At 51.4% G+C, this 16,632-nt stretch overlaps 1 protein-coding gene across 1 annotated transcript in view; it reads left to right on the forward strand.

Moving 5' to 3' along the window:
• Positions 1–16,632, forward strand: part of LOC144595184 (serine/threonine-protein kinase DCLK1-like) — a 121,908-nt gene that overhangs the window by 86,237 nt on the left and 19,039 nt on the right. Inside the window, exons 9-10 of the mRNA XM_078402345.1 lie at positions 10,485–10,542; positions 15,772–15,891. Of these exons, the coding sequence (XP_078258471.1) occupies positions 10,485–10,542; positions 15,772–15,891 (178 nt within the window). The remainder of the gene's footprint in view (positions 1–10,484; positions 10,543–15,771; positions 15,892–16,632) is intronic.

The following is a 16,632-nucleotide window of genomic DNA, read 5'->3' on the forward strand; positions in this document are numbered from 1 at the left end:
TTCAATGTGTAAGGGGTTTCTGCGCCGAGCTTTCGCCCGACCTAAGGTCCCCGCGCCTTGCTCTGATCCCTTGACCAGGCCGCGCACACTGGTTCCCCGTGAGTGGTTCGACCCACTCACCCCCTACGGTTCTAGACACTGGACTTAGATGCAGGAGCGTTTATAGTGCAGAAAAATTCAACCAGACCAGATTTGAAGACCAGGGTTTAAATGGAAAAGGCTTTTATTGAGCGCTTGGGACTATTGTCCATGAATACTTATACAGTTCTATAAGACATATCTATAAGACACATACCAAATTACATGAATACTTTTGACTATGAATCATAAAACGCACAGTTCTACAAGACATATACATGAATACCTTTTACTCTGAATTCTAAAACGCACAGTTCTACAAGACATATACACAACTGTAAGATGGGGAACGTACGACACATCGCAAAATTGACCAACACATATTCCTTTACACACCCACGTTTATTCAAACCACCCTCCCCTCTACACTAAACTATGTCCAGGATATGCAGGATCGGGGTACATGCTCACCATGGGGCTATTACTGGGGTTAACTGGCTGTTCGTGCTGCTTCTCCGCTGCTTTCCGCAACTCCGGTGCTTGTCCCCTGAGTTTCTTCCTTCCGTTTCTTGCGTTCCTTGCAGGTTTTCTTGCAGTATTTCTTCTTGAGTTGCGTGCCGGTTGCTCTCTCTTGCACTTCGCTTCTTCTTGCCTGTCTTTTCTTCCTCCTGCATCCGTTTGACTTATTTCTTCTTGCATGAGTTTAAAACCCAAAAGTCGTGGCCAGTTATACTAATTCTGGCCCGTCCTATCTCCCGCCAGATCTTGGGATCTCTTTGTTTAAAAGATATGTATGAGTTTTCTCTCTGATCTGCGCTTATGTCCGGGGGTACCGGGGATGGCCAGACGGTGTTAATTGGTATTTCGTTGCGAGGTGATGGGCTTAACTGGTTTCCCATCACCTACCAGGTAGTTTTCTATGGGCTATTGTGCCCCCTTAACGAGATTAACTGTGTAGGTCGGCTTGGGGCATTGTGAGTATGCTGATGTCAGCGCCCCAGTGTCTGGACTTCGACCTGGTTTCGCAGGTTTCTGCATGGCCAATACCCATCCATTGTTCTGGCCGTGGCTTTGCAGAAACCTAGAGGCTGGGCTGTAAGGTTTTTGCTTTTGTGGCTGGTCACGAGGTCCTACGGCCATTTTAGGACCCACAGATTGTGACATCCCTTGGTAAACTGACCGCAGCCTTTCTCCGCTATCAGCCCCAGTCTCCCGTTTAAAATGTCCAAACTGCAGCTCTTTGGTTTGGTGTTGATTGCAGAATGAGGGAAAACTTCTCAAATCTTACAGTCCCTCCTGTTGATTTGCATAACCCCAGCTTATCGAATCAATTAAATAATGTGGTTGAGCAATGTTTTCCCGATTCTCCACATCCAGACCCCTGAGGTTTTAACTAAACTAGTGTTCCATTGCGAACGTACAGTCCCCATCTTTTAGGCTGACCTTTACTGCCCGTGTCCCGGGCAAAACTATATTACAAGTATGTACATTTTCATGTCAGACATATACACCTACACCTTGTCCCAGGCCGATGCCTCCGCCATCCTCCTACTGGTGTCAGCTTTAATGTAGGACATGAAAACAACACAACAGCAAAACGATACATTTTTTTACATTCCTTCAACACAATCATTCTTTATACAATTTTGAAAAAAAACAATGCAAATCACAGTTCACACGGTGCGGAGGGGGCATGTCCTTCTAGCAGCTTGCGGCTGGGTCCTGCTCGCCCACCCGCACGTCAGCGATACCTCGAACCCCACATACACATATAGATCCCCTCATCCGGTTCCCACCATTTGTCCCAACACACACTCAACTGTTCTTTAGTCCCAGAAATAGTCCTGTGAGTGTCGTTGTCAAGTCTCTCCCACTCAACAGTGGAGTTGGCCATTGTCCGGCTTGTTTTCCTCAGCCACCACCGCCTGCTCGCGGGGACCTTCCCCGTGCATACCAGGCAGATCCTTTTGCCAACGGTGGCGCTGATCTTTTGGGCGATGATCTTGACTCTCGGGCACAATAACGAAGTGTCCCGATAAGTGTCCTGAGGCGCTGGAATACTCTGAAGAGTTCGATCCCAGCCACCCCGGCCACCGGCCTTCAAGGAAGTGAACTGCGGTCTCCTCCGCTTCTCTCCTTCCAGTCCCATCGGTCGCGATGGGAGCCGTGTCCCCGGAGCAGCCGTAAATGATGATGTCCTTGGTGCGGCCCCGATAGGCCCACCCACATCCGATCGCCGTGGCAACGATCCACCATACGAGTGCCTCCTTCCACTCCAGAAAACAGATAAAATATAGTATAGCCAGCCTCTTGGGGAGCGCTTGGCTTTGTTAACGCCTCTGCGGGCGGGTCTCTTGACCCCAGCCTGCACCCCACACCCACACATCCTGGACGCATCAACTTTATTTACAACTATCCCCACAAAACTTGTCTATATTACCTAATCCTTATCTATCTAAAATATAATACAGCGCCGCCTTCCCAGGGCGGCTCAGCTAATCCCTGTCAGGGCTAAACCTCCTCTGAAACGTTAGCTCCCTCCTCCTCACTTGGCTCCGGTACCTCGGGGCGTGATTGACCTGTCCAAAACTTTCTAGGTTGGGGTCCCCTGCTAGACCTAAGGAGAGTCACCTTAGGCACTGCCCCCTGGACAGCCTGGCTGAGGACCGGTTCCTGCCGTGCCGCAGCTCGAGTACCCCCCGCAGCTGCCGACCCTGGCCCCTCCTCATCCAGCTCTGCCCCCTTGGTGCTGGGTATACCCGCGGCATCCGGCCTCACCCTGCCTGTACCTACAGGTGGTGAGCCTCCGCCCGCTACCCCCGCCTTCCTGGTGCTTGAGTCGGGGACATTACTGTCGTCCCCCTCCGACTCCTCTTCCTCCGTAATGGGATCCAGCCCCTGGTCGAGCTGATCAGGCTCTTCCTCATCTGAATCCCACCAAAAACGCGAGACCCTCCATTCCTGGAGAATGTCCTCCCCCCCTCACGCAGGCAACCTTGCCTGTCTGCGTGACCTGCCTCATCCTTGGCTGTGAGTCCCCACTCACAGGGCTGGCCCCTGTGGTTGACCCCTGTGCTCCCGGCTTGTACAATTTACATTAGTTGATATGAAACCACTTAATCCGCCGGGGCATCTTCACGGCATAGACCATGGGGCTGGCTTTATCTACAATGCTGTAGGGCCCCGTGTAGAGTGGTTCGAAACTACCTACCCTAGCGTAGTTCCGAACCATCACTAGTTCTCCTACCTCCCACTCCTGCAGCTTGCGCGGCTCCAGCAACAGCTTGTTGCCCAGGTGCTGCCTTCCCATGTTCCCAGCCGCCTGCCCGTGGACCTGCTTCAGATGCTCGAAGAGGTTCTGGACAAACCTGTCCCTCTTAACCTCTTCGAGCTGACCCTCCGTGAGCACCGGGGCCAGAACATGGGTGGGAGTGCGCATAACCCTGCCAGTCGTCAGCTCGTACGGGGAATATCCCGTGCTCTTAGACTGGCTGGCCCTGATCCCCATGAGGACTAGGGGCAGGACCTCCGCCCATTTTTGGGGCGAGCCCATAGCCTTCTTCCTCAACCTTTCTTTCAGTGTCCGGTTCATGCGCTCCACAATCCCTGATGACTGGGGATTGTGGGCTACGTGCCACTTCCCCTCAATGCCCAGGAGCATGAGGGTCCGATGAAATGACTCCCTCGGTCGGACTCCACAAAACAAGGGAGCCCCCACCGTGAGAACACCTCCCGGACCAGGATCTTAGCAGTACCCAGTGCCATAGCTGCTTTACAGGGGAAAGCCTCCACCCACTTTGTGAACACGTCAATGAGGACGAGGCAGTACTTATAGCCTCCTTGGGTGGTGGGCAAGGGCCCGATGTAGTCGATCTGGATCGACTGCCATGGTCCCTCCACCCTCCTGACGTGTCCCATGGGCACTTTCCTTTTCTGGGGGTCTGGGTTATTGGCAGCACAGACGAGGCAGCTGGCACAGAACTCACGGACCTCGTCCCTAAGCCCCGGCCACCATCCCGCCTGCTCTACCCGCTGCCACGTAACCTCCGGTCCGGGGTGCCCTGCCCCTGGACCCTCATGTGCCAGCTGGAGGAACTCCCTCATGTGCTGCTGTGGCACAACCCACTGTTCGGCATGGAAGAGCATGCCTTCTTTTACGGAGAGGGTCGCCTTACCGTAGAGACCCTCTACCTGCTCGCCCTCACTAACAGCGCTGAGGACGGCTTTTAAAGCAGGATCCTGAGCTTGGACGGTCCTCAGGTCCAGAGGCAATGTGACGTTTGGGGTCCCGACGTTACCCTCCTTACCCTGGATCGCTGCTATCTGCCTGTGCCCATAGGAGTCCCAGAAAATGCCACTGCGGCGCCCTCCTTAGCCAGGGCGTCCGCCTGCTTGTTGCCCTCCCACCGGGGCTCTGTGGCGGAATGGGCCTTCACCTTATGTATAAAAACCTCCCCTTTCTCCCCTACTGCGGCCAAAATCTGCTCTAGCAGGGGTTTAACAGTTAAAGGCCTCCCGTCTGAGGAAGTGTATCCGCGACGGGACCAGATGGCCAGGTAGTCTGTACACGAATTGCAGGTGAACATGCTGTCCGAGCAGATCGTGTACGGGGTTGGGAACCTCTCTGGGAGGGTAATAACGTACGCCACCGCGTACAGCTCGGCCTGCTGCGCGCTCATGAGACTGGGGAGCTTAATTGCCAAGGCAATGCCTGCCTTGGGGTCATAAACTCCACATCCCGTGAGTCGTTCGCCAGCTGACACCGTGCTGGAGCCGTCCACATAGATCTCCCGGCCTGTGGGATGGATCCCAGCCCATAGACCTATGTCGACGTCCCAGACCCCCTCCACGGAACACCGATGGGCCGTTCCGGGATATATTAAATTTGCCGCGAGCTTTGGCTCGCACAGACCTTCAATTTTCAGATTCATCTGTGACAGGAGGAGGGTCCAGCGAGCGATGCGGGCGCTGCTGACAGTCCCATCCTTGATCCTTCCATCCAGAAGCATCTGGGTGGGTGTGTGATGGGTGAGGAGAGTGATTGGAGAGGTACCTGTGAAGATTAAAGCCCTCTTCACAGCCCAATGCGTGGCTAAAAGGTGCCTCTCGCAATTGGAGAAACTCCTCTCCACATCGGTGAGCACCCTGGAGGAGTACACCACTGGTCGCAGCCTACCGTGCCGTTCCTGCAGCAGCACGGCACTCAGGCTGTCCCCACTGGCTGCCACCTCCAGAGAAAACCCTTTCTCCCCATCTATGGCTCCTAAGGCTGGTGCGGTTTGCATATCCCCTTTCAACTTCTCGAACGCGGCCTGGCAACCCTCATCCCAAGACCACTCCACTCCCTTGTGTAGGAGTCGGAGTAGCGGGGCTGCGGTGGCCGCGTAGTCCTCAATGAAGTCTCTGCAATACCCGGTCAGTCCCAGGAAGGACCTCACACCCGTAATTGCAAAGGGAATTGGCAACTCCTGCACTGACTCCCTCCTAGCCTGATCTATAGCCCTTTCCCCAGCGCGGATGGTCAGACCCAAGAATTTTACTTCTGGCAGACCGATCCGTGCCTTCTTCGGGTTTATCTTAAAACCCTTCCTAGCCAGCAGCTCTAGCAGCTCGGCCAGCAGTGGACCGTGCTCCTCCTTTGTGTCTGTGAACAAAAGGAGGTCGTCCACATACTGCACGACCTGGTGGCGCTGGCTAAACTCCCTTAGGCTATCCGCCATACACTGGTGAAAAATGCTGGGGTTGTTGTGGAAACCCTGTGGTAAGCAGTTCCAGGTATACTGTTGCCCTTTAAAAGTAAAGGCAAACTTGTACTGGTCCTTCCGCCGCAGCGGAATGGACCAAAACCCATTGGAAATATCCAGCACCGTGAACGTGGTCGCGGATGCTGGGATACTTCCGATGAGGTCGGCAACTGCTGCCACCGTGGGTGCGCAGGCGGGGATATTACTGTTGAGGACCCGGTAGTCCACCGTGGCCCTCCATGAGTTATCCGGTTTCCTAACCGGCCACAATGGAGAGTTCACGTGTGTGGCTATCGGCCTCAGTACGCCCTGCTGCACCAGTGAAGATATGGCTATCTCCAAATCGGGTTCTGCCTCCTTGGGGAAATTGTACTGCCTCTGGGGTCTGGTCATGGGGTCCCCGTCTATGCTGACCTCGAACCCCACTACCCTACCACAATCGTGTTTGTGGGTCGCAAACGCGTTCAGGTTGCTTCCCACACACTCTTGTAGTTCGGCCGGGACCTCCGCCACCATGCACTCGAGGTCGTAACCCTCGGGCGGCTTCATGGTGCACAGAGTCCCTTTCCCCTCCTTTCCCCTAATCACCATTATCTCACCCTTACCGCCCTTGTCCACCCAAAGGCAGTGGTTCTGTAAGTCCATGAGGATCCCATGGCTTACTAAAAAATCGGATCCAATGATCCCCTTTCCACCCCCTTCTGTCCACTTCATCAGGTGACACTCCCTTGTGGTGCGGAGTGCCCCCAAATGAATGGACAGCGGGATGGAACATGCGCCAGCCTGTTCCTTCCCTGTGAACCCCGCCAGTGCGAAAGGGACCCCTGTGGACAGGGGAGAGTCAAAGGGTTCCTCTGTGAGGACCACGGTGCATGAAGCCCCTGTGTCCAACAGATAATTGCCCCTTTGCCTCTCCACTACCATCTCCACAAGCGGCCTCCTCCACGCATCGTAGCGGAGAGGACACAGATAGGCAGGCTGCGCGGGCTGATGTCATTGGAGAATGTCCAGTGCCCCCCCCGCACCCGGGGAGCCGGTAGCGACTGCCACCTTCCCCTGTGCGGCCATGAGGGACCGCATCACCTTAATCATTGTTTCGATGATCTCGGGCTTAACTGGGACATCGGCGCGCAGGGTGGTGCCAACCCTATCTTCCTTGGTGTGGGTCCTGCAATCCTTCCGCCAGTGCCCCACCTTACCGCACCTGAAACACTTGGACTGTGCGGTAGGGTTACCCTCCTGTCGCCACTCCTTTTGGACCGGTGCAGTAGCCTCCGCTACGTGCACCTTCCCTGTTATGAGTCGGGTAGACGTGCTCCGGGTGTTCCTATACCCTACTGTGAGACGGTCCAAAACCGCCTCCTCTGTACTATTTGTGGGATCAAACCAGGCTTTCGCCTGCTCCCTGACGGCCGCCAGGCTGTTTGATAGCAAACATCGGAGCCACTGGGCTCTCCCATTCCCGACCAGGACATCCCGCGCGGGGACGTGCGGGCAGCTGCTCTGATACACTTTCCACAGTCGCGCCGCAAAAACCCTTGGGGGTTCTCCCTCCATCTGGAGGGTCTTCCCTAATCGGGCAAATGGACCCTCATCGCCCATCCCCAAGACTTCCAGGACCTCGTCCCGTAGGAGATCGTAGGTCCTGGTCCCTCTTTTACTTTCATCTGAGAGGCATTGTAGGATCGAGCTGTCCAGGGAGAACAGCAACAATTTTGCCCGTTCTCCCTCGTCGCAACCGTTGATTGCGGCGGTTTGCTCGATCTCCCTGAAATGCAATGAAGGGTCCTCTGATTCGGACAATTTTGCAACATGCCCGATCATAGCTATTAACTGCTGGGAGCTGTGGGGCACCACGATCTCGCTCTGAATGGGTCCGGCGTCCCCATTCAGCGCGGTGGGTCCCCGTCTGGTTTCCAGGACCGGGCACATGGGCGCCGGTGCCGAGTCCTCGTCCGGGAGCTCCTCTCTCTCTCTCTCCCCTACACTATCCCTTTTCCAGGATGCCTCGTAGCTAGGGGGATCGCGGAGTCTGGGGGCTGAAGCCACCATGGTCTTTCTAGGGACCGGAACCGGGACCTTCGCACCCGCTAGTGACTGGCCCGCGGGGGGGTTCATCAAACAGACCAGCCCGCTTGCTTTATTTAAAGCACCCCACAGACCCTCTATCTACTGCAGGCAGGCCCCGTGGTCGGCCCCTTCCGACCTGTCCTCCAAAACCATCTTATATGCTGCCCTAACTCCCTTAAGGTTCTCTTCCTGGGTCTCCAGCTGGTGGCTCAGGGAAGCGCACTGCTCCCGGAGCCTGCCCTCACTGAGCATAGCCTCAGTGATCTGACACTCCATCAGCTCTACCCTGGCTTCGTGGCGGTTGGTCACGACCCGGCGCTCCTTGTTTAAAGAGTCCAGAGCCTCGATCAATTGGTTCCCACCCGCAGCCTTCTCCTCTACCTCCTCCTGAAGGTCCCTGATCTGGGCTGCCTGTGCCACCACCACGCGGTCCAAAATCTGGACCTTCTTTTTATAGCAGGTCAGCCAGACCGCCTTCTCTACAGATTTCTTGTGGGCTTTACTGGCCGTCCACCGGATCGCTGCATCCAGTGGGCGCTTGTCCTCTAACAAACCACACATCCATTGTTTGGTGATATTCACCTTGCTAAAAACATAGTCCGCAATGCGCTCGTCCATTACATCCCTAGTTTTAAAATCTTTTTCTGGTACACTATCATCCTGCTGCCAGTGTCCCATCTGGGTCGCCATTATCTGTAAGGGGTTTCTGCGCCGAGCTTTCGCCCGACCTAAGGTCCCCGTGCCTTGCTCTGATCCCTTGACCAGGCCGCGCACACTGGTTCCCCGTGAGTGGTTCGACCCACTCACCCCCTACGGTTCTAGACACTGGACTTAGATGCAGGAGCGTTTATAGTGCAGAAAAATTCAACCAGACCAGATTTGAAGACCAGGGTTTAAATGGAAAAGGCTTTTATTCAGCGCTTGGGACTATTGCCCATGAATACTTATGCAGTTCTATAAGACATATCTATGACACATACCGAATTACATGAATACTTTTGACTATGAATCATAAAACGCACAGTTCTACAAGACATAAACATGAATACCTTTTACTCTGAATTCTAAAACGCACAGTTCTACAAGACATATACACAACTGTAAGATGGGGAACGTACGACACATCGCAAAATTGACCAACACATATTCCTTTACACACCCACGTTTATTCAAACCACCCTCCCCTCTACACTAAACTATGTCCAGGATATGCAGGATCGGGGTACATGCTCACCATGGGGCTATTACTGGGGTTACTGGCTGTTTGTGCTGCTTCTCCGCTGCTTTCCGTGAGGGTCGTGCTTGTCCCCTGAGTTTCTTCCTTCCGTTTCTTGCGTTCCTTGCAGGTTTTCTTGCAGTATTTCTTCTCGAGTTGCGTGCCGGTTGCTCTCTCTTGCACTTCGCTTCTTCTTGCCTGTCTTTTCTTCCTCCTGCATCCGTTTGACTTATTTCTTCTTGCATGAGTTTAAAACCCAAAAGTCGTGGCCAGTTATACTAATTCTGGCCCGTCCTATCTCCCGCCAGATCTTGGGATCTCTTTGTTTAAAAGATATGTATGAGTTTTCTCTCTGATCTGCGCTTATGTCCGGGGGTACCGCGGATGGCCAGACGGTGTTAATTGGTATTTCGTTGCGAGGTGATGGGCTTAACTGGTTTCCCATCACCTACCAGGTAGTTTTCTATGGGCTATTGTGCCCCCTTAACGAGATTAACTGTGTAGGTCGGCTTGGGGCATTGTGAGTATGCTGATGTCAGCGCCCCAGTGTCTGGACTTCGACCTGGTTTCGCAGGTTTCTGCATGGCCAATACCCATCCATTGTTCTGGCCGTGGCTTTGCAGAAACCGAGAGACTGAGCTGTAAGGTTTTTGCTTTTGTGGCTGGTCACGAGGTCCTGCGGCCATTTTGGGACCCACAGATTGTGACATCCCTTGGTAAACTGACCGCAGCCTTTCTCCGCTATCAGCCCCAGTCTCCCGTTTAAAATGTCCAAACTGCAGCTCTTTGGTTTGGTGTTGATTGCAGAATGAGGGAAAACTTCTCAAATCTTACAAATGTTCATACGGTTGGGTTGTAAGGTACCCAAGTGGAATACGAGGTACTGTTCTTCTGGTTAGCATGTGATCTCATCCGGGCAATGGAGGAAGGCCAGGACAGAAATTTCAGTGTGGGAATGGGAAGTGGAGTTAAAATGTTTCGCAATCAGGAGACCAGCAAGCCTTGGTGGACCAAGTGCAAGTGTTCAGCGAAATGGTCACCAAGCCTATGCTTAGTCTTGCCAATGTACAGGAGGCCATATCAGGAACACCGGAAGCAGTAGATGAAGTAGAAGAGGTGCACGTGAACCTCTGCCTTGCCTGGAAGGACTGCCGGGGTCCCTGGATGGAGGCAAAGGGACAGGTGTTACATGTCCTGCGGTTGCTGGGGAAAGTACCTGGGGAGGGGGTGGTTTGGATGGGAAAGGATGGGAAAGGCTGCTTCTAGTCTACGTTTGGTCTCGCCGATGCACAGGAGCCCACATTGGGAACACCGGGTGCAATAGATACTATGTTCCATGCAATCATTTTAATGTTTCTTTTCACTCTCTCCGCCAGATCAACCAGCAGAGAATATGCTTTGAAAATTATTAATAAGAGCAAGTGTAGAGGAAAAGTGAGTACTGACAGAATTATGTTTCTCTTAAGCTGCTACAACTTGGAAATAATGGACTGGATTTTCTGGGCTGGGACTTGTCAGCCATTATAGTTCATTCCTCTCAGTTTGGTTTACTCCAGGCAGTCGTAAAAATGAGCGATGATAGACAATAGGTGCAGGAGTAGGCTATTCGGCACCTCCAGCCAGCACCACCATGGCTGATCATTCTCAATCAGTACCCCGTTTCTGCCTTCTCCCCATACCCCCTGACTCCGCTATCCTTAAGAGCTCTATCTAGCTCTTTCTTTAATGCATTCAGAGAATTGGCCTCCACTGCCTTCTGAGGCAGAGAATTCCACAGATTTACAACTCTCTGACTGAAAAGGTTTTTCCTCATCTCTGTTCTAAATGGCCTACCCCTTATTCTCAAACTGTGGCCCCTGGTTCTGGACTCCCCCAAAATTGGGAACATGTTTCCTGCCTCTAACGTGTCCAACCCCTTAATAATCTTATATGTTTCGATAAGATCCCCTCTCATCCTACTAAATTCTAGTGTATACAAGTCCAGTCGCTCCAGTCTTTCAACATATGACAGTCCCGCCATTCCGGGAATCAACCTAGTAAACCTACACTGCACACCCTCAATAGCAAGAATATCCTTCCTCAAATTTGGAGACCAAAACTGCACACAGTACTCCAGGTACGGTCTCACTAGGGCCCTGTACAACTGCAGAAGGACCTCTTTGCTCCTATACTCAACTCCTCTTGTTACGAAGGCCAACATTCCATTGGCTTTCTTCACTGCCTGCTGTACCTGCATGCTTCCTTTCAGTGACTGATGCACTAGGACACCCAGATTTCATTGTACGTCCCCTTTTCCTAACTTGACACCATTCAGATAATAATCTGCCTTCCTATTCTTACCACCAAAGTGGATAACCTCACACTTATCCACATTAAACTGCATCTGTCATGCATCCGCCCACTCACACAACCTGTCCAAGTCACCCTGCAACCTCATAGTATCTTCCTCACAGTACACACTACCACCCAGCTTTGTATCATCTGCAAATTTGCTAATGGCACTTTTAATCCCTTCATCCAAGTCATTAATGTATATTGTAAATAGCTGCGGTCCCAGCACCGAGCCTTGCGGTACCCCACTAGTCACTGCCTGCCATTTATCACCATTCTTTGCTTTCTGTCTGCCAACCAATTTTCTATCCATGTCAGTACCCTACCCCCAATACCATGTGCTCTAAGATTGCCCACTAATCTCCTATGTGGGACTTTGTCGAAGGCTTTCTGAATGTCGAGGTACACCACATCCCCTGTCAATTTTCCTAGTTACATCCTCAAAAAATTCCAGAAGATTAGTCAAGCATGATTTCCCCTTCTTAAATCCATGCTGCTTCGGAATGATCCTGTTACTGCTATCCAAATGCTCCGCAATTTAGTCTTTTATAATTGACTCCAGCATCTTCCCTACCACTGATGCCAGACTAACTGGTCTATAATTTCCCATTTTCTCTCTCCCTTCTTTCTTAAAAGGTGGGATAACATTAGCTACCCTCCAATCCACAGGAACTGAGCCTGAATCTATAGAACATTGGAAAATGATTACCAATGCGTCCACAATTTCTAGAGCCACCGTCCGGCGCGGCCTGGAACGTGGCAACGACACCAGCCTGAAAGCGGGAGAAGACGGCAGGGGAAGGGAAAAGACATTCTGGCCTTCCATCACAGTGAGGAGGGGACTGGAGGAGACTCACTGTGATGGATGTTTCTTTTTTGTGTGTGTTGGTTGGGGTTGTGTAATTTGCTTGTTTTATTGCTTTTATTATTGGACTGTGGGTGACTAAATTTCGTCCAAAAAACTTGTTTTTTGGATGACAAATAAAGATATCTTGAATCTTAAGTACCCTGGGATGCAGACCATCAGGCCCTGGGGATTTATCAGCCTTCAATTCCATCAGTCTACCCAACACCATTTCCCGCCTAATGTGGATTTCCTTCTGTTCCTCCGTCACCCTAGGACCTCTGGCCACTAGAACATCTGGGAGATTGTTTGTATCTTCCATAGTGAAGACAGATCCAAAGTACCGGTTCAACTCGTTTGCCATTTCCTTGTTCCCCATAATAAATTCCCCTGCTTCTGTCTTCAAGGGACCCACATTTGCCTTCACTTTTTTTCCTCTTCACATACCTAAAAAAGCTTTTACTATCCTCCTTTATATTATTGGCCAGCTTACCCTCGTACCTCATCTTTTCCCCCCCGTACCAGGAGTGGTCGCAGGGCCTTTAGTCAATGCCCAGTAACGCAGAAGTAGAGCTGCTGCCTCATAGTGCCAGAGACCCGGGTTTGATCCTGACCTCGGGTCCTGTCCGTACGGAGTTTGTACGTTCTCACGTGATGACATGGGTTTTTTCCGAGTGCTTCGGTTTCCCCTCACACTCCAAGGACGTACAGGTTTGTCGGTTAATTGGCTACGGTAAAAATTATAAACTGTCCCTGGTGTGTAGGATAGTGCTAGTGTACGGGATGATCGCTGGCTGGTGAGGTCTCAGTGGGCCGAAGGGCCTGTTTCCACGCTGTTTCTCTAAAGTCTAAAGTCTTAAGTGGCAGGATAGGTTAGAACAAGCCTCCCCCACAAAACCTGTCCCGAGAAACTTTAACATAGAGGAAAGCTACTCTCCCAGGTCATTCCATCTTCCCCCCACTTGTCTAGCAGAAGATTTTAAAGCTTGAAAGCACATACCACCAGATTAAGGAACAATTCTGAAATTTTTGTTAACTAACCTACAAGCACTCTCCCTTTCCCTCTCCACTCCCCCCCCCCCCCCTTCCACTCTCTTCCCTGTGCCCCACATGGTTATGCACCCAGTTCTTCCTTCCGCGCCCCCCCCCCCCCCCCAATCTCCTTCCACCAAAATTCCTTCCTCTGACTTCACAAATCATACCTCTTCTCTCCTTATCTAACACCTTTTGTCTTTTCATCTCTGGCATTTGTCCACCCGTCTGCCAATCAAACCTTCCTCACCGGTATCCACCTATCACTTGCCAGGCTTTGTCCCCCCCCCCCACCCCCCCATCTCTCTTTTCCAGGTTTTTCCTCCTCACTACAATCACTCTTATCTAGGAACCTGAATTGAAATGTCACCTCTCCATGTTCTCCACAGATGCTGCCTGATCTATTGAGTTACTCCAGCACTTTGCGTCTTTTTCACGAACAGTTTCTTCCCCACATTTATCAGACTACTGAACAGTCCTCCCATAAGTTAAAGTGTAGTCACAATCTTCCAACCTACCTCATTGCAGATCTTGAACTTTTTCTCTGGAACTCTTACACTACAATTGGGGTCAGGAAGGTTTAGAACAGGGGTGTCAAACTCATTTTAGGTCATGGGCTGGAATGGGCAAAATGCGACCATGCAGGCCGGGTCAGTTGTGCACGCGTGAACGCACTTGGCGTGCGTGCTCCCACAGCTTTCGTTGCCTTCGTTTTTTCAACCTGCTCTCATGTGTCTCAGTCTTTGCTATAACTACAAAGTGTTTCACTTTATGAATTTAGTTTCTTATGAAGAATGTTGCTGAGCAAGGATTACTTTTATGATTGGTATCTAGGCCCAAGATAGAGTGGATGTGGAAATAATGTTTCCAGTAATAGGAGAGCCTAGGACCAGAGGTCACAGCATCAAAATAAAAGGTCATACATTCAAAATGGAGATGAGGAGGAATGGTTGGTGAATCTGTGGAATTCATTGCTACAGACAGCGGTGGAGACCGGGACATTGGGTATTTTTGAGGCAGAGATTGATAGGTCTTGATTAGGTTACAGGGAGAAAGAAGACAATAGAATGTGGTTGAGAGAGAAAATAGGTCAGCTTTGGTTGAATGGCAAAGTAGACTTGATGGACTAGATGGCCTAATTCTGTTCCTCTGAATTATAGTCTTCCCACAGTGTTTATGTTTTGCCCACATTGGGCTGGCTGGGTGGTGAACAGCCAAACAGCAGCTACCTGGCATGGTGAAAGATGGTCTGTCCATCATGTCACCTGAAGGCCCCGCTCCCCATCCTTCACATGTCTTTCTTCCTTCCCCTCACATCCTCTCCCCTCACCTCTCATGTCCTTCTCTACCCTCACCTTCTCCCTCACCTGCCCTCTCCCTTTCCTCAGCCTATCCCTTCCCTCATCCCCGCTTCCTTCATTCCAACTACTCCCCCACTCCCCTCCCTTACTTCATCCTCTCTCTTTCCTTATCTCGTCCCTAAATCCCTTTCTTTCCCTCATCCCTAAATGCCATTCCTTCTCTCATCTGCTCCCTTCCTCACCCCCTCCCTACTTCCTTTCTTTACCACCTACTCCCCCACTCTCCTCCCTTGACACCCTCTCTTCCCTTCCTCATCCCTAAAAACCCTACCTTCCCTCATCTGCTCCCCCTTCCCTTCCTTTACCACCACCTTCTCCCTTCCCTTCCCTATTCCCATATAACTACCAGCACATCTTCACATCCCACCCAACCTTAACCCAAACCCAGAGCCCCCATCCTGGAGAGCAGCTCAGATTTTGGATCGCTGGCTGCGGTCCCATTCACAGTGTTGTGACTTCCCACCAGCCTCTATCCAAGCCCTCACTGGGTCTCGGGTACATGGTGGCGGACTCTGAGGGGGCCGCCCAGGCACTTCCCGATGCCCACAACGTCACTGAGACTCCCCACCTTCCCCAGCGCCGGTCCCTTCCCGCCCGCATCACCGCATGGCCAGATATAGGCGTAGCTTCCACTCACCTCTGGGTGCTGGGGAGTGGGGAGGTGACAGCTGCAGATCGGACTTGTATTTTCCTTCTGCGCAAAATTCATATTTCCTGCGAGTTTAAGTGGTCATGTAGCTCACTTTCTGTATATAATCTAACAGCACTTTTTTTTGGCCAAATCATCCTGCGGGCCGGATGCAGCCCGCGGGCCAGCAGTTTGACACCCCTGGTTTAGAGGGATTTGGCCAAATGCAGACAGATGGGACTGGTGTTGATGGGGCATCTTGGTCGCCATTATGGTCACCATTATGTAATAGAGTCATACAGCATGGAAACAGACCCGTTGGCCCAACTTGCCCATGCCAACTAAGATGCCCCATCAACTCAGAAACACTCCCACAAAAAGAAGTGTTGTGTCTGCGGTCTTGGATTTAGGCAACAAAGTTTGATATCATTGGATTACAAAAAGAATGCTTCTTGTTCCCCTGGCAGGAACATATGATTCAAAATGAAGTCTCCATCTTAAGAAGAGTTAAACATCCCAACATTGTTCTTTTAATTGAAGAAATGGACACACCAAATGAACTGTTTCTTGTCATGGAACTCGTCAAGGTAAGGCCACTTCACTGACAAACAAATGGCAAAAAATGAAACAAGTTAATAAATGTTTATATTAAAATAAATTGATTTGTGTTTATAAATATATCATTGAATTTCAATGTCTTGAAAATCGCTGAGTATTAGTTGTATCCATCGGGTGGCGCCACCACTGTGGCTGCCTCGCCAGCAGTCTGTCTGTCCTTTCTACAGTTTTTTATTATTTTAAGTATGTTAAAGTATGTTTTATTGTTTCTTGGTTTGTTTTATGTGGGGGGTGGGGGAGGGGGAATTGGGGGAAACTTTTTTCAATCTCTTACCCTGACGGAGATGCGATTTTTCTCCGTATCGTATCTCCGTCCCCTCTGCGTCCTTTCCTGGAGACCGGCCCGGCGCTTCAACCCGTGGGCGCGGCGTGGACTTTTACATCGGGAGCTGCGATCCTTTCCCAAGGATCGACAGTGGAGAGCTCCAACTGCGGGGCCTGTGGACTTTAACACCATGAAGCCCGTGGTCTCTGATAAGAAGCCGACTTGGGAGCTCCATACCACGGAGAGTGTTCTAATCCGTCCCGACGCGAGGAGTTTCAATCATCCCGCCGAGAGGGCCTCGGACAGTCAGCAGCGGCAACAGCCCCGACCGCGGGTGAACAAAGAGGAAGATGATTGAACTTTATTAACTTCCATCACAGTGAGGAATGTGGAATCCGCTGTGGTGGATGTTTATGTTAAATTTTATTTTATGTGGCTATGCTTT

This window comes from Rhinoraja longicauda, chromosome 7 (assembly GCF_053455715.1).
Source record: "Rhinoraja longicauda isolate Sanriku21f chromosome 7, sRhiLon1.1, whole genome shotgun sequence".
Lineage (NCBI taxonomy): Eukaryota > Metazoa > Chordata > Chondrichthyes > Rajiformes > Arhynchobatidae > Rhinoraja > Rhinoraja longicauda.